Here is a 22,321-nt window from a genome sequence, read left to right on the forward strand (position 1 = left end):
CCTGTGGAGGGAGGTGGAAAGATTGTGAGGGCCAGAGGGGACAGAGGGCACCAGGGACACAAGGTCTTATAGGTACAAGATTGACTCACATAGGAACTCACAGGGACAGTGGCAGCCTGTGCAGGACGGCACAGGTCCAAGTGCGGAGAGGGGAAGTGGGCACAAACCTGGTCTCTAACCCAGCGCTTTCTCCAGTGGAGAACCACTTGCAAAGGAAAGTTTCGCCTCCTCCAAATGAATCTCACTGGGTACTCAAACCATTCTTACAAGGGCAGGCCAGCGGGGACAGCCAACAGAAAATGAACTCAGTGGTATCTTTTCAGGGGCTTTGCTTTGTTTTAGAGTGTTTTGTCAGGGTTTGGTTTTTTTGGGTTGTTTTGTTTTGTTTTTAACATTACAGATCCTTCACATGTCTATTATGGCTACTGTTTTGTGTTTTCATGGGTCCCTGTGTGTGTGAACACGTGTGTCTCTGTGTCTCTGTGTGCTTCTCAAGCTTTTCCTTTGGCCCTTCTGTCTCCGGCCTGTTTCCTTTGTCCTATTCTGACTTGTTTGGTTTTGATTTATCTTATTTTATTATTATCCCTCAGATGCCTGCTTGTTTTCTAAGGAGAAAGAGAAAGGGTATGGATTCTGAGAGGAAGGGGGGAGGGGGATGGGAGGGACTGGGAGAAGCTGAGGGAAGGTAAACGATAATCAGAATAGAGTTTATGAAAAAAAACACTATTTTTAGTAAGAGGAAAAAATGTGAGGCACTTGAAAATGAATAAATAAAATGTAAATTTGGTTTATTAAATTTATTAAAATTAAAATTTGAAAAATGAATAAATGAAATTTATTCAGTTATGTATCCATGCAACACAATGGGGGGAAAACATCAAAGGCAAAAGAACGGTACTTTCGTAAAATAATGGATTGTGAGGCTGGGAAAATGGCTCGGGGAAGAAAAGCACTTCCTGTACAAGCAAGAGAACCTGAGTTCACATCCCACAAAAGAAGTGGGCAGGGCTGCACACGCCTGTCACCCCAGCACTGGGGACAGGGACAGGAGGGTCCTGGGAGCTTGCTGGTCAGTTAATACAACAGAGAAGGTGAGCTTCCGATTTGGTGAGAGACCTTCTCACGAACGGCATAAAGCAATAGAGGAAGATGCTGGGCATCCTTCTTTGGCCTCTGCAGGCACTCACAACTTATGTGTATCACACACACACACACACACACACACACACACAGAGTGTTCTGCTATATATAGACTTCATTGTAGGCACATCAAATGTATTATCTCATTCAACCTGTCCAGCCACCCTGCTGTAAAGGTAGTTAGTTCTATTAGCCCGTTTCACAGATGGGTAACACAGAGGGATTTACAGAGGTCCCAGATAGAGACTCTCTCCCCCTTGAGAATGCTAAGAGCTATGTGGGTTTACTCCCAGGGACTATGGCACCCACAGTCAATCAAGCTTTCTGTTCTGCATTCAACCCCTCACCTGTCTAAACCTACCAAGCGTCCTCTGAATGACCAAGAGACGCCTGATGCCATTTACTTAACAATAAGGAGCAAAACTAAGACTGAATTCTGCAGACAGCATCAGTGGGCCCATCTTTCCCATGTGGACAACACTGAATGCAAATTGTGAGTTGGGAACTGGCATCTGGTGAGCCACTAAAGTCCCCTAAGTGGCCAAGACCCTGCTAGTCTCCCGTTGCAGTTTGAGAGCCCTTAGCTAGACTGTGCCTCCAGGGGGATCAGGCCCCTGTTTGTAAGGACTCATCTGAACTCTGTCTTCAGAGGCCCGACATGGCCCCTTACTCTTCGGCCCATGGGATGGAGGGGAAGGACAGGGGGGAGGGAACACCTTACATTACACACAAGGTTCCAGCACAGTGGTGCTCGTGGTGGGGAGAAGACATTGTCTTGCTATTTTACCTCTCCCCTGCGTTATAAAACCCTTTCACGTGCTCAGTGGTTAAGAGCACTGGCTGCTCTTCCAGAGGTCCTGAGCTCAACTCCCAGCAACCATCTGTAATGGGGATCTGATGCCCTCTTCTGGTGTGTCTGAAGACCATGACAGTGTACCCATACACATACAAATCTATCTAAAAAGTAAATAAAAGACTTTTCAATTGTAGAGATGAGTTGAAAATAATTACGGGTAAGGCAGCCTGCGTGCCATCCCCCAGATGCCCAGCTGCTCCTCTGGACATCTCTCCATCTCTTTATCCCCTTGGATATCAAATGCATGCCCACTACACTGATGGTGCCTTCCAGGTACATTGCAGACATCAGTACACTGCATTCCTGCTCACAAATACTGCTCACCATGGGTAGTATTTGCTATACTCAACTGTTTGTTGAATATGACAGATCTCTTGAGTATCCTCCCTTACCAGGAAAACACAAGAAAGAAGAAAGAAAGAAAGAGAGAAAGAGATAGAAAGAAAGAGAGAAAGAGAGAGAAAGAGAGAAAGAGAAAAAAGAAAGAAAAAGAAAGAAAGAAAGAAAGAAAGAAAGAAAGAAAGAAAGAAAGAAAGAAAGAAAGAAAGAGAAAAAGAGAAAAAGAAGAGAAAGAGAGGAAGAAAGAGAGAAGGAGAGAGAGAAAGAGAAAGAAAGAGAGAAAGAGAGAGAAAAAGAGAGAAAGAGAGAGAGAAAAAGAGAGAGAAAGAGAAAAATAGAAAGAGAGAAAGAAAAGAGAAAGAGAGAGAGAGAAAGAGAGAGAAAGAAAGAGAAAGAGAAAGAAAGAAAGAAAGAAAGAAAGAAAGAGAGAGAGAGAGACAGAGAAAGAGAAAGAAAGAGAGACAGAGAGAAAGAAGAGAGAAAGAAAAAAGAAAGAAAGAAAGAAAGAAAGAAAGAAAGAAAGAAAGAAAGAAAGAAAGAAAGAAAGAAAGAAAGAAAGAAAGAAAGAAAGAAAGAAAGCAGCGAAAGGAAGGAAAGAAGTCCACTGTACAAACATTCAGCTCACAGCTAATTTTCTTCCTAAATCTCTACTCCAATCTGCAAATGAGATGGCTTCAGGTTTAGGACTCAGAAAGATGGCTGCTTCGGCCCTCTGCCCGCCTCATCTTTCTACACGATAACCCCTCTCCAAATCTCGTTGCAACTACAGCTTCCCTGCCATTCTGATCTAACCAACTGGGTTTCCCTCAGGCAGACCTGCACAGGTCTTAGTGAGTCAGCAAATGTATTTTTTTGTATATATAAAGGAGGAGAAGGGGAAGAAGGCTGTAGTTTCTCTGCTACAGAACAAGGCTCTCAGGGCAGGGGCCAGGTTGCGGGCTAAGGACAGTTTGGACGTGGGCATTTGCCCAGGGAAGGGGACAGCTCCAGGAAAACAAGTGGAAGAGGCTTTTCAGAGCTGGGTGCTTTCTAGGTTTTAGATTCTGTCCTTTACTCTCAAAGCTTTGGGCGACACTTGCTCACAGCCTACCCAAAACCCACTGGGAGAGACACAAATTAGGGCAAGGTTAAACGGATCCTGTTGTTAAAAGCTCTCCAACTAGGGACAGACAACCATGGCGGGTCAGAATGGCCTCAGAAGGAACTAAAACCTTTCCCTCAGACAGTACAGAGGGGATAGGGCGACTCTGAGAAGGGAGCAGTCTGGGCTGCACCTGGGTGAGTGGGTGGGGGCTTCCCTAGACTTTGACACATGCTGCAGAATCCTGTGAGGGATGTTGCCCAGAAGTCAAGATAGGAGTAAATCTCTGAGGAAAATGAAAGATGAGCTGTGGCTAGGGATGACTCTGTGAGGGCTCGATCCATGTGCCGTGCCCCTCCTTGTTCCAGCAAGGTAAGCTAGAAAGCCAGGAGCTCAGGTAGGGTTTGCTAGGCCAGTTCAAGGAAAGGGGAGAAATGGGTGTGTGTGTGTGTGTGTGTGTGTGCTAGGAGCTGGGGTCATTTAGCGTTCTTTCCAGGGTATACTCTACACTGAGGGGTCAGAGAGGGGTCAGATGCAGGGAGATGTCAGAGATGAAGGCAGGCAAGAGACGGCACTGAAAAGCCTTGAGCTTCAGAAAGAACAGTCCTAGAGAGAGACATAGAAAGCAGGAGGGGAGATGGATCACACCCAGAGGGAGCCCTAATGCCCAGGCCATGGAGAACTTGGCAGATAGACAGAAAGAGGACCCAGGGACAAGGCTGCTGAAGGTGACAGATAGTCGGGACCTTGGTGCTGCAAACGCCATGGTGGACAACCTCGATCCTGCAATACCTCGACTAGAACGGGTACTCACACAGGATTAACGGGGTGGAGACCCAAAGATAACTCAGCCTTTTGTAGCCAGGCCCAGATGCCAGTGGCCCAGCTGTGCACCAGCTGACTTCCAGGCTGTTCAGGCCACCCAAGTCAGGTCCATGAGGGCGGATCAGCAAGTGCACCCCTAGCCACGCCCAGGAAACCTGCAGGAGACAGTGCCTCCAACCTTTACGGCCCAGCCTTCCCGCTGCAGAAGGAGCACCACCTTCATGCTTCCTGCCCCGCCCCTTCTCCCTCCCTCTGACTACCTCTGTCATGAGCAAGAGGCATCACTTGGGACAGCTGTCTGCAGACACCTTCAAGAACTGCTCTGCAGCATTCCACCCAAAAATGCTCCCAATAAGGACAATGAAAGGAGGGTAGGCCTGGAGAGTCCTGACTAAATCAGCCTGAGGCAAGAGGGCCATCAGGAGTCTGAGGACAGCCTGGTCTTGACATCAAATTTGGGGCCAGCCTGGGCTACAGAGCCACATTCTGTCCCAGAAGACTCAAAATAATATTGTCCTATGAAGCCACAGGGTGAGCTACAGGCTAGACTAAGACGTTATCTCAAAGGAGAGTGGAAGTTGAAACAAGGGGGGGTGGGGGGCGGGGGGAGATGCTCTGGAATAATTCATACCCCCACACATATATTCTGTACCCTTCAAATGTACCCCGGAAGGTGAACCAACCCAAGATGGCCAGAGGTTCAACACACAAACCAAGTAGTGGCACAAGCTGGCACAGGAGGCAGAAACCAGCCAAATGGTGCAGCGGGTGTTATGCACCCAGCCAACAGCTGTGGCGACCACAACGGGAGCTTTCTGGGAAACCCAGAATGGGTCACCAGACCCTCAGAAAGGGACAGGAAGCAGGCTCTTCCTTGAGGGCTCATCAGAAAAGACACTTTCTGACAGGACTGCAAGCCTGTCTCAAGCAAGGTGGGACGTGTGCAGCCAAATCACTAAGAAATGAGCTCTTTAAACGACATCTGTTAGATCAATTAGCTGTGTAATTAGCCCCCCTCCCACCCCTTCCCTGAGGACCCAGGCTTTACGACTGCTGTCTGAAACTTCCCCAGGTGAGATCTGAGGTCTCTGAACGCCTCTCATTGAAGACCAAAGAGCCAGCCAGGCACAGCTTCTGAGTGCAGGAAGGGTATGTCAAGAAGGGGTTCCTAGAGGACTTGGGCGGGGTGGCTGGGAGGGGGAATCTTCTGGGAACTGAAATATCAGAGAGGAAATGTCATTCGCTGAGTGATGAGTCCGGAACCGGCTGCCCCCAAGCCAAGCTGCAGGCGGAGAGGTAAAGGACAGAAGCAGAGGGGGGAGAACAGGAGGTGGGGGGGGGGAGAGCATCACGGGGTCTACATTCAAAGTAGGACACACTGAGACTGTGAGAGAGGAGGTCAGGACTCCGCTCCCCGAGGACACTGCTTGCTTTTTCCTGCCTGGACAGTTGCAGCCATCAGTAATGGAACCAAATCTGGCAAAATGTAATTTAAAAAAAAAGAAAAGAAGAAAAGAAGAAAAGAAGAAAAGAAGAAGAAGAAGAAGAAGAAGAAGAAGAAGAAGAAGAAGAAGAAGAAGAAGAAGAAGAAGAAGAAGAAGAAGAAGAAGAAGAAGAAGAAGCCCAACCCGAGAATCAGAAAGTGAGTACAGACATAGCATAAACAAGGGGCTCTCCAGCCAGTCACCCCCACGGTACTTTCTAAAGTAGAGCTGGCTTGGGGGCCAGGGGTGAGGCTGTCTCACATTCACGGATTCCTGTGTAGGACACATATGGAAATTGCAAGCCTGGGCCCTAAGCCATTTGGCTTGACTAGCTGGAGAGGATGAGGGATGCTCATAAAACTCCCTCTGTTTGAAGCCTCCTCGAAATCTCTCCAGAGGGGGTGGGCAGAAACACGGACTGTCACGGTAACGCAGATATGGGAAGATTATGTGGGACGCCATCTTGGGTGAGGAGACTACTCACCCAAGAGGAGTGAGTCTGCATTCTCCAGCTCCCCAAACCACCCCTCTACAAGAAAAGGCTCCAGATGCTGCTGCTCAGAGAACCTTCCTGGGCCCAGGGGAGCCGGCAGGTTAACAGGGCCTGGAACTCAAAAACCTTCCGTTCGAACACAGCCTGTTAAAAGCAGGGAAGGCATTTCTAAAGCTAAATGGGCGTCTTTCAGCTGCCACGGTCCCCAGTGCAAGCGAAGCCAGAACACTCTGGGATCTTAACACCTCTACATGTTGCAGCTCTATCCCAAACCCCTCAATGAGGGCCAAGCAGAATGAAGAGCTAACCCCTGATAGTATTGTTCCTACTGTCCCAGAGAGGTGACTCCCCCAGAGAGGAGAGGAAAGTGACTGACAGCCACACTTGGGTGCCAAAGCCCAATACCCACCTCTGTCAGGTGAAACCTATACCAATGGGGGCGGAGGTGCAGCCCAGAGTGAGGAGATGTGAGGCGTTCTGAATACACACACAGGAAACAGGCATTCTGGAGCCTGGGGAACCCATCTTCCAGGGTATGGGCACTGGAGACAAAGCACTCAGACACAGCAGAGATTTAAGTACCAGCTTAGAAAGCCATGAGCCCTAGTGTGCACAATGCCCTAGGTCACAGTCTGGGTGACTAGGGCTGACTGACTGACAGGAAGGGAAGCAGGCCCAGGTAGGAAGTCTGCTTTTCTATTTGTCTCCCTGGGGACACTTGGGGTCTGATCCCCTTGGGCTGCCACCACTGGGTTCAGAAGCAGGTGGAAGAAAAGGGCGGAGCCCACGACACCAGGACACCTCCTTCACAACCTACCAGTCCCTGGGCTCAACCCTCCAAGGAACAAGGAGGTGCCTGCTCAGTGGTAAGGACGCGTGTCACCCATGGCAGACCACAGAGGTTGGCTCACAAATGTCTGCAAAGACCTAACAGTCCCCCAAATGGAGATCATCACCAGAGAGAGGAAGAAGGAGCCAGACAGCCAGGTGTGGGCATTTCCTTTAGTAATTCCAGTGTGCGGGCCATGTCGGCAAAGAAAACGTTGCTACAGTTGTTGACCTAAGAGGCTCTGTCCTGAGCCTGGGAACCTGCCCTGCTCATTAACAATTACAGATCAAACACCAGCCATAGGTAAATAGTTCTAACCTTCTATGGGCCCGGAAAGGACCCTAGAGAAGGTTTCCTCATCACTCCTAATGAATCCCAACTCAAATCTTCCTTCTTGACAACCTATATAGCCACAGACACAGGGGTCCTCCATGGGCAATAACCCAGACTCCCACATGAACCCCCATGCCTTTCTGCATCTTATTAGCAACTGGAAGAGGCAGGCCAGGAGCCTGGGGTGAGCAAGGTGGCGTCATAGCTGGCAAATGAGCAGCAGACCCGACCAGTTATCTTTACCTCATCCCATTATATATCATATGAATATATAAACCAATATGAGATATTTTTATTTGTGTAATATATATTATATAGTTACATGAATAAATGAATCTTCTTTTTAAAAAAGGAAATAATGGGAGAGATTATCAACAAGCAAAAATTTACCAAAAGGGGCGTTTTGTACCTTACACAACAGAAAAGACATTTTACTTAACACCGAAACCAAATGACCATCTGATATGAGAGCTTGTTATGAGAAACAAAAACTGGTTGAGAAACACTAGGAAAAGAAACACTGGGGGTGGGGGGTGACGGAACAAGGTAGCTGCTTGTCTTTTTTAGTCTCCTGTAGAGCCTGCTGGCAGGTCGCCACCCAAAGGTAGATATGCCAAAGTAAATACAAGATGGCCTCTTGAAATGTGAGTTGAAGGAAGGGGTGCATGCATGCGTGCGTGTGCGTGCGTGCGTGTGTGCGCATGTGTTGTTGGAGCCCCTAAAAGTCAACATACAGAAGGTTATGAGGCAGCTGTGGCATATATATTTTATGTGACATACTATTACCTGTCAGCTGAACCCCACATTTTCCCAGGCACTCCACACTGTCACTGGCCGTGCCCGGCACCTGTACATGAAGACCTCTGCAGCAGAACTTGCTCGCGCCAATAGCTTTATTATCCCTCCACCCTCCGCTGTCTCCTGTATCCCTGGCTGGCCTCAAATACCCTATGTGGCTGAGGAAAACCTTGAGCTGCAGGAGAAGGAACCCAGAATCTCCAGCCTCTGGGCAAGCACCCTCCCAGCTGGACCACAGCCACAGTTCCCAGCCCTCTCCACTAGTTTTGTTTCAAATCTTTAGATTTCCATCTAACGTTGCAGTTGCTTCTCAAAGAACCGAGGGGGTGGGAGGGACCGGGAATGTAATTTTATCAAAGTATAAGCCTGCTTTGGTACTACCAACATGGTTTTCCTAGGAACACCCTCTCCCAGCCCACGCCGATTTAGAGCTCTCAGTTCTGTTTAAAACAGAACCAAGAATATGGCTCGGGCGTATTATGTAATTATTTAAAAACTCTTGCCTTTTCCTGACAGTCTTGCTGACAATGCTTTAATTGTTCCCTTACAATTTCCCTTTCAAAACAAAAAACCAGAAGCACCTGTTGGATCTGTATGTATTCAAATGTGCCCTTTGAGTCCAGATCCCCAGCAACTTGACAGATTCAAAAGGGGGTTCACGCTTTTACCCTGTTCCAGGCACCTGCAATGGGGGTTTCTCCTGCCTGCCTGATTGATCTGCCTAACTGGGATACGCATGATTGTTCTAGAAGCCAGAGAAACGTAACCGCTGCGCGAGCATTCCCCTCACCATTTAACCTCACGCCTAAAACAGCGGGTGCCATTGGCAGGAAGGACTTTTCTAGATGGGAACGGGTGGACCAAGCATGCTGACAGGCAAGCCAAGCCAGGGTTTTCCAACATTCTGACAAAACGATAGCTCCTTTCCTTCTTGGCTCCAGCCAGGGATCATGGCTCGCTGACAGAACCTGACAGGAAACTTGTAGCCTATACTGAGGGGGAAAAAACAAAACAAAACAAACAAACAAACAAAAAAAAAAAAAACGGTTTATCCGGAAGTGGCGTCCATACCACCTGGACACCAACTTCAAAAATGAGGCCATGGAGTGAAGCTTCACACCTGTAATCCTTAGAGGCAGGTTCTGCAAGGGTCCAGCCTGGGCTACTTAGAGAGACAACCCCCGACCCCCAGCGCTTCTATAAACAAATAAATAAAAAGCTCAAAGGGAACTTCTATAATATCTAGGGATTGTTCTCAGAACATTTAGTATTAGAGATAAATGATGAAATGCTCAGGCACCATTGACATACCATGGGTCAGCTCGCCTCTGAGCCCACACGTACTTCAGAAAACAGCTCAAAATGGAGAGGTTAAGGAAAGCACAAATCCAACACACTTCCCCTTGAGCGAGCCAGGGGGAGGGGAAGGAGGAGGAGAGCGGAGCGACCTCATGCTGCGCGCACAGGACTCTGGATGCTTTGAACAGACAGGGACCTTTGTGCCACGTCTTACCACCCTGTCTCCAGATTGCATTCCAAACCAGTGGTTCTCGACCCGTGGGCCACGGCCATCAGAAAGCACATTTTCAGTAGTCTTAGAGACTGAGACGCCGCTTGGTAGTAAAATTACAGTTATGAGGTAGCAACGGAAAAAATGGCTGGGGGCCACCACAACATGAGGAACTGTGTTAGCTCAGGGTCGGGGTCGCAGTGCCAGGAAGGTTGAGAAGGGCTGCTCTACACCGTCTAGGTCTGTGTGATGGTGACAAGGTGCTCTGCGAAGCATGGAGGAGGAGGACCGTTAGATGTACCTTCTACATCACTTACAAGGAGGAGATTGTCTAAGAAACGAAACTGTGGGGTGGGGGGGGGCGTGCTGAGGAGCTGTCTCACTGGGCAAAACCATGTACAAGCAGGATTCTGAGCAGCACCCACGTAAAAGCTAGGGGTGATCTGTAATTCCAGGGAGCTGGAGCTGGGGGCTGGGGGCTGGAGGCTGGGGTGTGGACAGAGTGTAGCTACCAAAGTGATCAGCGCCTCTGGCCCAGCTGAACTCAGTCTGGGTTCACTCGGAGACCCTGTCTCAAAAGCTAGGGTAAAGAAACTATTGAGTATCAAGTGTCAACCTCTGGCCTACACACACACACACAGAGACACAGACACACACATACACATACACACACACACTACAGTTTCACTTGAAGTGGTGGTTGGCCAACTAACCAGTCTACTTGAAAGAAAACAGAAACTTCCAATGTCTCATATTAAAAACAAAAACAAAAACAAAAAAAACCCTATCACTTGGGTTTAACAGGTATAAACAGGAGCAACGGGTTAAAGAAACCCCAGGAAGTGTGACCAGATGTCCTGAGCTTCAATCGCCAGCTTCTGACTCACGGCCTCTCTGTCCCTCTTGCAGGCAGTGTTTGAGTGAGCGGCCCAGCTTTGAGTGTGTCTGCTCACAGGACAAAGGCATACATGTGCCTGTCTAGGAGAGCAGAGCCTAGTCTAGAATGGCAAGAGGAGGGAGTTGGAAAATGACTTACATAATTCTAAAGTAGAAAGGTATTTCAGTATCTTATTTTGTTTATTGTAGTTTGTCTTCAGTACTTTTCATGGATGTGTGTGTGTGTGTGTGTGTGTGTGTGTGTGTTGTGTGTGCATGTACGGAAAAGAGAGAGAGGGAGAGCGCGCATGTATGTGTGTGTTGAGGTATATGTGCGCACAAGCACATCCTTGCCACGTCTCCCACGCAGAACTCGAGCACAGCTCTCACGGGTCTAGTCTCTCCCCCTCCCGTGTGCTCTCCTTCACAGGGATCAAACTCAGGCCGAGAAGCTTGGCAGCAAGTGCCGTTACCACAGGCTCAGCCATGTCACAGCCCCCACGGATATTCCGTAAAAGGGACTGGATGTCATTCCACCTCTTTCAATCGACCCTCATCGTGTGCACACATGAGAAATCGAGGTTGCACGAGACCTCAAACCCGTCACACCGCCACTGCAGGAGGGGGTGTGAGAAAGTACTAATTCAGGGCCCACCCTGGGCTTCAGAGCAAGATCCCGTCCCACAGGAAACACAAATGTGTCGCTGTGAGATGTCACTAGACTGGCCTGGCAGTAATTTTCTCTTTTCCTGATGTATTTTTTTTTCCTTAGAGCATCTTCACGATGGCTATATCCAATTCATATTACAATAAAAAAAAAAAAGTAAACCACATTATTACCGGCTTGTAAATGTGCACTACTAGCCATGTAAGAAATAATGTAGACTGTAGCAAAATAATGGTGATGTTCTATCAGAGTTTGCACTGTTCATGACTATCTACAAACAAAGACGGGGTGGGAGAGGAGGGAGGACTCCATGAGTGCTCTCCAGAGGGCTGGGGGTGGCGGGGGAGTGCAGCGCAGAACCAATGGCCAGTGGTTTTCGGCTAACGGTTACAGTACCTGTTTCCTCAATGAATGGCACAGTGAGTTTAAAGAGAGAGCCAGAGTCGTGCGTCTAACACAATTTCAGTTCCATTATGTGAGGCCTGGAGGGCAGAGTCGAAAGATATCACTAACCTGGGCTTCCTGGCCCAAGGGTGTGCCCAAGACCATCACCAGAATGACCTGGGAAGAGCCTAAGTGGGAGGCCATCCACTGGACACCGGAATACTTCCTAGGGGATTCAAACGAAGGTGGCTGAGATGTTTCCAGAAGGCAAGGGACATTCCCAAGGAGTATCAACCACCCATACTCCACACGGCTGGTGACACACTGGCCACATGCTCCCAGGGCATAGATGATTTAATCCAGGCCCATGTGATCTCTGCCCCCACAGAGGGCTGACCTTTGGGGTCCCTGAAGCTGACAAGTGATTGGAGTCTGGAGGCTACCACAGCCTGTCAACCACAGCTAGCCTGGGATCCCTCCAGCGTGGACTCATGGGACACTATGCTATCTCCCGTGTCCGACAAGCTCTGTTATCCACTGAGGGAAATGAACCTCCAAGCCCCAGTTGCTCCAGAGAAAGAGGCCAGAGAGAACAAATGCCCTCCAAGCATCTGGCAGCCTCTCATGCACGCCTCCTGAACCTCCTGAATGAGCAAGATCTTCTCTGAAGCCACCTCAGGGAGGCAGGAGCCAGCAGATACTTAGTCTACATCCTAGCAGGACACTGACGGAAACTGGCTCCTGAGTCAAATTACGCATACACCGCATGTCACTTGGGCTTCTGGGTGGAGGACAGGAGCTGCCCCAGGGCACTTAGGCCCCTTGCTGTCAAATAAGGCAAAGGCCACCAGGCAGCCCCCATGGGCATTAAGGGTGCAGCTGCCTTTTGAAGCACCTGCCCTGCCCTGCCCACACACAGCACACACCCTGCCCAGTGTGTGGTGTTAAGGAACCCAAGGATTTGGACTTCGCATGAAATCCTTTCTAAGTGTTTTTATATCTTCTGATTTGTCTGTCCACCATGCAATGGCCTTATGACTCTGCTCTGCTGAGACCCAAGGAGCAACTAAGGCGGAAGAGAGGCTGTCCTTCTGTCCTTCTGCACTGTCTAACACTTAGAAGAGGCAGGAGGGCTGACTGTAGATCTGCCATGTGCAATGTGGGCTCACCTGGTATCATAAATCAGGGCCTAGCCTTCCCTCCTATTTTAAGCCAAGTGCAAGGGGGCTTGGATGCTGGTATCTGACCTCATGAGCCTCAGGCAGCTGACGCTCAACCCTGACACGGAGCTAGGTAGGCGACCGTCCTTACTGTAATTAAGATCATCGTGAAACCTGGGGTCTTAGCCCCAATCAAAGGCACCTCAGCTGAGAACGGTTTGAGTCACAGATTCTGGTGGGGGCTTAATCCGTCTGTTAGAATCAATACGCTTTCACGGCACAGCGGACTCACAGAGTGGGCAGGTGTGTTTGGACTCTAACTGCCTTCCCAAACCCTTCCCTCTTCCCCAGGCAGAAAAGACCAAGTACTTCCCAGAGCTCATCACTGACACCCTACAATCATGAAGGCAAGGTAAGCCCAGGTTAACCCATGGGCTCACCCAGGCTCACCTAGGCTCACCCACAGGCTCGGAATCTACTTTCTCCTGAGAAGACAGAGCAGGGACAAGTACTGTCAGTATGAGCTGCTCCTGGTGTTAGGACAAGTCACTGGCACCACACATCTCATGAGTGGGGGACAGGGGAAGGTGGGAGGAGGTGGGGTGTGTTTACCCAGGAAAAGACACCAGTGGGTGTTGGAGCGCAGCCTGTTCCACCGTGCACTTCCATGACAGCTTAGGAAACTAGCCCGACACCGAAGGCAGAGACCAGGTGGTTGGGGTGGCCCGCCAGTCAGTCAGGACACTAGTCAGTCAGGTGCATAACACTGGTTAAAACGGAAGCCAGGGACTCCACCATGAGCATTTTGTGGGAGCCACCTAGGAGTCCAGAGGAAGGGAAAAGGAGCCTCCATCTGATACCTTGGGCTCTCCAGATTCCCTGCCCCACTATGCATACACACAAAACTCATTTTAAAATGTCACCACTGGGAAGCTGAGGTGACTCAGTGGGTAGAGGTGACTGCCACCAAGCCTGCCAACCTAAACTTGATTTCTGGGACCCATATGGTGGAAGAAGAGAAAGAATACAGTCAAACTATACGTGTACATACACACACACACACACACACACACACACCAATAAGTGCTTTAGTTTTAAAATAAAAAAAAAAATTAAGCAGAATAGACAATTCTAGGGGAAAATACGGCTTTTTTTTTTTTCAGATTAGCTGGACCTCTGAGTCGTCCCACATTATAGAAAGGCTAGTCCTAACACAGCAGCACAGCTACAGGCTGGCTGTCTACTCTGAAATCTTGAGACCTGGATGGATTGGACTTGGGGATTTTTTACCCCCGATTCTGTAATATCCGTACTTAGGACCTATCTTTAGATTGAGACTGAGATCCAAACACAAATTCATCAAATTAGATACACTGCCCAGGGGAACTGGGTGCCATTTTGGCAGTACCCGAATGTTTTGGTTCAACTTTCCAATTGGGGATTATCAAACTAGGGTTCGTCCATCTACATCAACCCCCATGACATCCAGAGAAGTGCCGCTGACCACAGGACAAAGCCTGCCCGCATCTCCTGACCCTGTGGTCTGTCTCCTCCAACATACAGGATAGATGGGAAGAAGAAAAGGCTTGGCCAGAAGGAGACGCACAGGCGATCCACTGTGAGGGAAACTGCAGGCACACCAGGATACGGCAAAGGACGGCTAACTCTAGTGGCTAGGAATGCGGCTTGGCTGGAGCCAACCCTGATGTCCACTGTTCAGTCCCTCGTGAAACTCTGTGTGAAGGTGCACACTTGTAACGTGTGCAACTTGGGAGGAGGAAGCAAGAAAGGAAGACCAGAAGTTTAAGATCATCCTTAACTACTTGGTGAGGACTGTTCTGAGATACATGACACCTTGTCTCAAAGAGCAAAACACAAAGTTTAAAAGAAAAAAAAAAAACAAAACAGCCTTCAAGTTTGCCCTGGCTGGTCATGAACAATTTGCCAGGAAGTGGGGCAGGGGGCTGGGCAGGGAGGCAGGACAGGCTGAGTGCTCTCTCTAGGTCAGCTGCTTCTGGAGCAGTTTCTCTAGCAGACAGTAAAGAACTCGATTACATTCAGTTAACTGTGCTCTAAACTGATTATGCATGTGCCGGGCTAATGGATTACATTAGCAAGAGGAAAAATAACATGCAGTCAATCTCCATTACTACGGGCCACGCCAGGGCCCAACCACCTCCGAACCCCACCCGAATCCAGGCACTGAAGAAACCCAGGAAGAGGGAGCCCCCCTCCGCGGCCAGAAGTTTATCTTCGTCACATGGAGGGAACACAAGGGCTGGGAGTAAGCTCTGAACTCATAATCTGTGTCATCCAAAGGTGGGTGAGAGAGCTCCCTGCCTCTCACAAGAGCCTCTGCAGCGAGCATAAAGGGCATTCGCTCTCTGAGGACTAACAAGGCCAGACAATAAAGACCTTTGCTTCCTGACCCTGGGGGCAGCTATTCTGAAACACCAAGGCTGGTCACTCCAGGGATCCACCAGCCAAACAGAGGCTGTACCCAACTGGCCAGTCTCTGCCTCACAGCATTTAGGGCTTTTCTACCTGTGGCATAGGCTTTGAACGAGAGCATGATCACACTGTCTTGAGCAAGCAAGCAAGCAAGCAAGCAAACAAACAAAAGTGACAAAATACATAAGATCTTAGAATAAGGCCCAGTTACGTAAGTGACCAGCGCAGATAGGGAAGAAAATATTTTCCTTCGCTCCTGTCCCTAGAAAATGCCTCACTCTGACTTTCTGGGTGTGATCCACGGCCATGACTTGGGGCTGGGGGACTGGGGGTGAGGAGTTCTCAGTAAACCCCCTGTCTGTGGACCCTCCAGAAGCAAAGCCAAGTGTTTAGCTTTAGTCAAGCCCTGGACCACATGCAAGATGTGTATTGCGGTCTTAGTGGTTGCTGTGTATATTTTAGAATCTAAGGGGCAGTCCATTTCTTGAGATACAAGAGGCCAGCTTCAGTCCAGGTCTACGCAACCCTTTATCAAGGTGGCATGACCTTCAGTGGCCAGGAGAATTCCCTTGTGCAAACTTAACTGCTGGATGCTTCAGAACTGCTAGTTCCCTCTGGTTTTTCCACTTGGTTGTCTTGGCCATGTCAGCACTACCCTATGGCCACTCGTACCTGCAACTGAACCTGACTGACTGCCAAGAGCATTCTTTCTAGCATGGCACGAAATCAAGCCGGTGCACTGAGGAATTTGTATGCACAGAATAGAGGATCTATCTGGCTTATACGCAATATCCAAACCAATCCTAGTCCACTACACCTGGTGTCAGCGATCACTTCTAGAACATTCTATGCCTACTGCCTTTCTCTAAAATTTTTCCTTATACACAGTACTCCCTGAGGATGCGCAAAGGCAAGACAAATCGTAACCATCAACCCAGCTGAGACCAGTGAGAGCCACGGAGTCTCCCTCACATGGGGTCTCGGCTGACAATCACGGGAGGGACACGGGAGGAAGACTCTGCCAGCTCAGAGTCCAGGGCCGGCAGGGACTGGCCACCAGCTAGGCCAGAGGTGAGAGGCCGCTCGAAGAAAAAAAGAAGCTGAGGGTGAAACTGGAGAGGATGGAGAGAAATGAGGGAATGGAGGGTGTGTGGGCTGAGGCTGGGGAGATTTATGGCGATTCGTACCTGATTGTTCATACTAAAGCCATTATGGGATGATTAGAGGGAAAGGTGAGGTTTTAAGTCCAGTGAAAATCAATAGGAACGTCTGGAGCGATCCTGCCGCGCACGTAAAAGGACTATTTACAGTATCTGCAGCCCCTCCTCTTTCTCAACGGTCTACACCGTTCAGAGAGAGGCTGGGGGGTTGGGGGAGAAGAGGGGAAGGGAAGCAAAGGGAAGGGAGGGGAGGGGAGAGGAGGGAAAAAAGAATGAAAGAGGCTAAAAGGAGAGGAAGCTGAGAACATGGATGCCAAATACAGAAACTTGGGGAAAGAATCAACAAGGAGTTCCTTCCCGTGAGCCATTTTCCTCCAGAGCACTTACTGCCTTCCACCAGGAAATCTATCCATGGGATCTGCAACTCATCTTGTCCCTAAAGAATGGAAACACTGTAAGGGCAGGCACCTGGGTGTGAGTACATACATGTGTATATATCTGTATAAACATGTGTGCATGCATTTATGTGTGCATATACACACATACATATGTATAAATATGTGTGCGTGTGTGCGTGCGTGTGTGCACGCGATTGTGTTTATGTGCACTGACATACACATACTTCCAGAACAATGAATGGCCAACATACAGAAGGTGTGTAGTGTTCAGCAAGATGGATAAAGAGAATGGACGCGTGAACAATGCACTCTGAGAGCACAAAGGAGAGAAGAAATAAAAGGTAAACTAAAGGGTAGAAAGCGAGGCAGGTCTGCGGCAGCTGAGGGAGACTGGATAGACTACAGCAGGGACCGGTGACACAGTGCTGGGCTGCTGGAAATTAACCCCGCCCCCGAAATGAGACACCCCGAACCTTCAGCCACCAGAGGAAGCCATCAACACCATCTCAGGCTTCACCGGGCATTGGATGCAAAACCTTTAGAGTGAGTCTGCCCTGTTCCCAAGTCTCCCCACCCCCCCACCCCCGCCCACTTCCAGGTGCCCAATCCGCTCTGTGGAGAGACCGTCCCTGGATCTCAAGAGGTCGATCTCACCTTATACAACTTGAGGCTGGCCTCATGCCTGGAGTTGACCGTGTGCAGCCGCAGCTTCTCCAAGCTGTTGGTGTAGTAATCGCAGGCGTTGCACTTCAGGTGCACAGGGTTGCCGATGGCCACACACTTGAGCCTCCACTCGTTGGCCTTGCCGCCCTCCTTGATGTGGGCCACCAGCTGGTACTTCTGCACGTGCTTGTCCGTCTTGCAGTGCAGCTGGAAGTTGGCCTTGAGCTGTGTGTTGTAGCGGCAGAGCTTACACTGGTAGGAGTCCCCCACCACGGCCTTCCACTCGTCCTCCGAGAGGCTGCGCTCCACGTTCATGTGCAGCCCTAGCATGTCCAGGTTGTCCGTCGTGAACTTGTTGCAGACCGCGCACTGGAAGAGCTTCAGCGATGGGTCGTTGGTCTGGATGAAGCTCTCGCCCAGGTTCATCAGCTCCTCCGACACCAGCTGCCCGCCCCCGAGCCGCATGTCTAAGGGGATCTCACCGCCCACTGTGGGAAAGGTAGAGGAAGACAGTCAGAAGTCGGCCTCAAAGCCATGGTGCAGAGAACAAACCCTGTAAGGGGCTAGTGGCTGGAAAAACAAAATCCTCTTGCTGTGTTCAGATAACCTGTGGTTTGTGGAAGGCCCTGTGCCTTCTATATTCTGAAAAAGAATACCTAGGAGAATTTATGGACCATGGTCCCCTGCGTGATTTCAAACCGCCCCCTCTCTCAGGACCCAAGAAAAGTGCTAATTCTGCATCAACCTTTGTATGCAACAGGATCCGGAAGTCCAGACCCTACCCTACCAGCCCCCTACCGTCAGAATCAGAAATGAGCAGAACAGCCCATAATACTAGGCCTCAAGCAGGAATCTAAAGTGGGCCCAGTATTCACCTATAGCATCACCAAGGATCAAAACTTCCTGTCATGGTAGAAGTGGGGTGGGGGGTGAGGGTACCTTGCTGTCCACAAAGCGAGGAACTGAATTTTTCACTGCCATTAAAATCAATGTAGATGGCCACACTGCTAGGCCAGCTAACTGAACTGAACTGCACGGATTTCAGTAAGAAGCCCTCCGCCCCTCCCAGGCTCCTCCTGTCAGTATCTGGTCTATCAGAGCTACCTAACCCACCTCTCACCCTTTCTAGAATGTTCTTCCTTGCCCTAGCTCCTGTACCACATGGAATACTGGGGTCACAGCTAGCCATACACAAGACCGCATGCGTCCTCCCAGAGTGGGGGCTACTCCAGGGCTGGAGTCCAGCCTTGTTCTGAACGGCCCTGTCATCTGAGAGCACACATGAGCAGATAGTTTATGCCACAGACAAGGGTCGAAAGCAGCGAAATGATACATGCTCAGGAGGTGAATCCAGACAGGCAGCTGCAGTCAAGAGGTCAGCCGCACTAAGAAAGGTCTGATAAAAGACCACCAATCCCCCCCCTCTGCACCCCAACCCACTGTCAGTCCATAACTGCCCTGCAGAATCCCAGGGGAAGGCTCACCTGAACTAACACGGAGAACTAACACGGCAAGCTCTTACATATACTATGAGAAAGCCTTGGGAGGACTCCCCTCCATCCCCTAGATGTGCACAGTCCTCAGAAGGCTGAGTGTCACCATCCAGCTCCCACCTCTCCTTAGAACACAGATACTCAAGCGACGACAACGAGGTCCGCCCCCACCCTCCGCCCTCCCCCTGATATTTAAAGTTGACCTTTTTATATGTGGTTTGACTGAGCTTTTGTTTTTTTTTTTTTAATAACTGATTAGAATCCAAGTTAGTGAGTGGCTCGTCAAAGAAAAGATGATGACGATGACAGGAGAGACAGAGGGAGGGGCGGGGCGAGGAGTTGGTATCAAGTACAAAAGAAGAGTTCAGTACGGACTCCACTAAGCTACATTCGAAGTCTTCAGACAATGTAGGAAGACAGAGAAATCTTTCCACACGTGCATTCCAGAAGGTTCTGGAGGCTTTCCACCTCTGGGTTCTCACCATGCCCCCTAGTGAGAGGAGACATAATTATGACTTTCTTTTTTAGGGTAAGAACGAAAAATAAGAATAAGAAAAAATAAGGAAAAAAGAGAAAAGAGAAGAGAAAAAAGAAAAGAAAAAGAAAATTCAGTTCCATCCTTAATAGGGACAAACCCAGGAAACATCCACAAAACATATTCAGTGCTTGGCCAAAGCAAAAACTGCCCAGAGGGGCGGGAAAAGGAGCAGACGCGTGTCGTTTCTGATGTGAACCACCTGAAGCATCAAATCTTCCCCCAACTCTTCGCACGCAGCGGCAGCATATCAATAACACCGCTGTACAGAGAAAATCTGCTGTGGCTTGCTGGATGTCTGGATGGACATTAGAAGCCCTCAGAAGGAGCACAGATTTAAGCCCCTGTTCCCATTCCCGGTTCACAGGCCCAATGGAGGAGCGCCGGGAGCGTCGGGATGACAAAGAGCACAGTGGAACTCCTGCCAAGACTCCACCTTGGAGAAATGCCAAGGCGTTAGAGTCCACGCAGTTAATTCAACTCCAGCGAATTAGATGACCCTCGCTTGATCCGAAGGCATCTGGGAGCCTGTCTGAGGAAGTCGGAGGCAGGCCCGTCCTCTTGAGCCCTGTGTGGGCCTTGGGAAAGACCACGTACCCGTGACAGAGACTCAGCTAGCTTGGCCTTCACGGCCTGGTGCGGGAGCCCACTCAGAAGCACAGCCTCAAGAGGCTGTGAATGAAATAACACATCCGAAAAGCAAAGGACGGAAGCGGCAGCCTCCTGACCCCCAAGCAAGTGCTCCGCAGATGCCTGGATACTTGGGAACTGGGAAAAGGCCCCGGTGGCCCACTCCTTGATTCTGTGCTAGACTTGAGAGTCTACAGGGATGCTAGGGAGGTATGTTCATATGGCTGTAGGTCTTCAGATCCTGTCTGCAAATGATGGCAAACCCATTAAGCCAGACGAGACCAAGATCTACGTCCTCAAGAATTAGAAACAGCTCCAAAGTATCTGACCACTAAAGAGAAGGTTCTTCCAAAGAAAGCGTGGGAATGGTAACCTGGAGGCGAGAGTGCATTCCACAGAAGCCCCTTCTGCCCCACTGCTGAACCGAATCCTATCTAATACCCTAGAGCCACCTGGCCGACAGCCTGACCCCAGCGCCGCGCCAGGGGCCACTGAACCTTTTCTACCTGCCTACGTTCTTTCTCCTGCTGAGGCCACACAACTTCCTTTGTAAACCCTCTGAACATGTTCTCTTGTCCCCATACCCAGTCAGCCTAGCAACATGAAATAACTGTGACTCTCCTCACCCAGAAAGACCTCATGGCCACCGAAAGGACAGGACGCCTCTGAAGACCTACCTCATCCAACCATGGAGCTCAGAACTTAAGAGCCCTTCCTGACCGAGCTGGGCAAAGTCCCTGGAAAGGACAGCTCAACTCTTAAGATGTGAAGTGGGTCTTCTTTGTGGGTCTGAACACAAGAACTGTCCTTCAGCTTTGTCTTTGGCAATGCTAAGAACTGTGGTGATCCCCTGGGACTTACAGATGCTAGGTAGAAAAGGAACAAAACCACAACATATGTCTCCAACTGAGGAGTTCAAGGAGAAGTCACTCACTTTCAAGGGAAGTAGAAAGACCTTGATTTGTCAATATGAGCTCATCCTGTTACTATGCCTCTGTGGTATGAGGGCTATACCCAGTTCATTCTGAAGATCTGTCTACCAGAACTTTATTGTCTCTAAGATGGGAAACTAACTGGTGGGGAGGGGGGCTAATTCCTGTTAGAGAGGGAGAGGGAGAGGAAGAAGGAGAGGAAGAGAAGAGAGGAGGAGGAGAAGGAAGAAGAGGAGGAGGAGAGAGAGAGACATGTGTACTGATGAAATCTGGCCTCTGGGCGATTGCTTAACCCATGCCCAAATCAAGGTATGTACTCGCTTTGCTGCTAGGAACAGTACTTATCCCCACGTCAATCATAGGAAAGTTCTCTCTACAGATCCCGGAAGGCCTAGATGGTAGACTCTCAGGGGATGGAGGTTAGGTTGGGCCCCACTTAAGGAGGACCAGAAGGAGGAAGAGGAGGAGGAGGAGGAGGAGATAAGGTCTTCAAGGCACTAGGAAACAACACCCACCCTTCCCAGGGTGCACAGTTCACCCTGGGGACAAAACAGAACAATAGATTATTGTGCCTTCGTGGTTAACCAGTCTAGTTGGTGAAGTGTCTTCAGATCATTTGGTCATAAAAGATCAACAGGTTAATGTTTTGAATTAGAAAACAAGGGTCAAATATGCTGAATTCAAAGAGAAGCAGGAAGCTGGATGCTTGGAAGCACAGCCACCCGCAACAGTTAGCTCTGCAACATGACAGAGAGACCCGTGTACTGGTGAAATCTGGCCTCCTGGCGATTGTTTAACCCACGCCCAAATCAAGGTATGTGCTCGCTTTGCTGCTAGGAACAGTACTTATCCCCACGTCAATCATAGGAAAGTTCTCTCTACAGATCCCGGAAGGCCTAGATGGTAGACTCAGCGGATGGAAGTTAGGTTGGGCCCCACTTAAGGAGGTCATAAGGGACCTGACCATCACACTAACCTTCAAAAAGTCAGAATTCGTATTCCCCTGCTTAAAACATTGATCATGACTCACAACTAACAGCCCTCAACACCCAAATCCCACACATTCCTGGCTCTACTATACATGTGTCAAGCTAATCAGGAAGACTTGGCACTATGGTTTGAAAAAAAAAAAAATGTCCCCCAGGGCCTATGGGTTAAAGACTTGGTCTCTAGCCTGTGGCACTATGGGTAAGTGATGAACCAGAGGTGGGACCCAGCTGCAAATCTACCAGTCATGTGGGACCCTGGCCCCGTCCTCTCCTTTTCAGTTTCTCTGTCTGTGTC

General features: G+C 49.5%; 1 protein-coding gene across 1 annotated transcript in view; it reads right to left on the minus strand.

Annotated features, from left to right (window-relative positions):
* Nucleotides 1-22,321, minus strand: part of Zfhx3 (zinc finger homeobox 3) — a 244,358-nt gene that overhangs the window by 136,882 nt on the left and 85,155 nt on the right. The window contains 1 exon segment of the mRNA XM_052166279.1: nucleotides 17,439-17,935. Coding sequence (XP_052022239.1) covers nucleotides 17,439-17,935 — 497 coding nt within the window.

This window comes from Apodemus sylvaticus, chromosome 21, assembly GCF_947179515.1.
Source record: "Apodemus sylvaticus chromosome 21, mApoSyl1.1, whole genome shotgun sequence".
NCBI lineage: Eukaryota > Metazoa > Chordata > Mammalia > Rodentia > Muridae > Apodemus > Apodemus sylvaticus.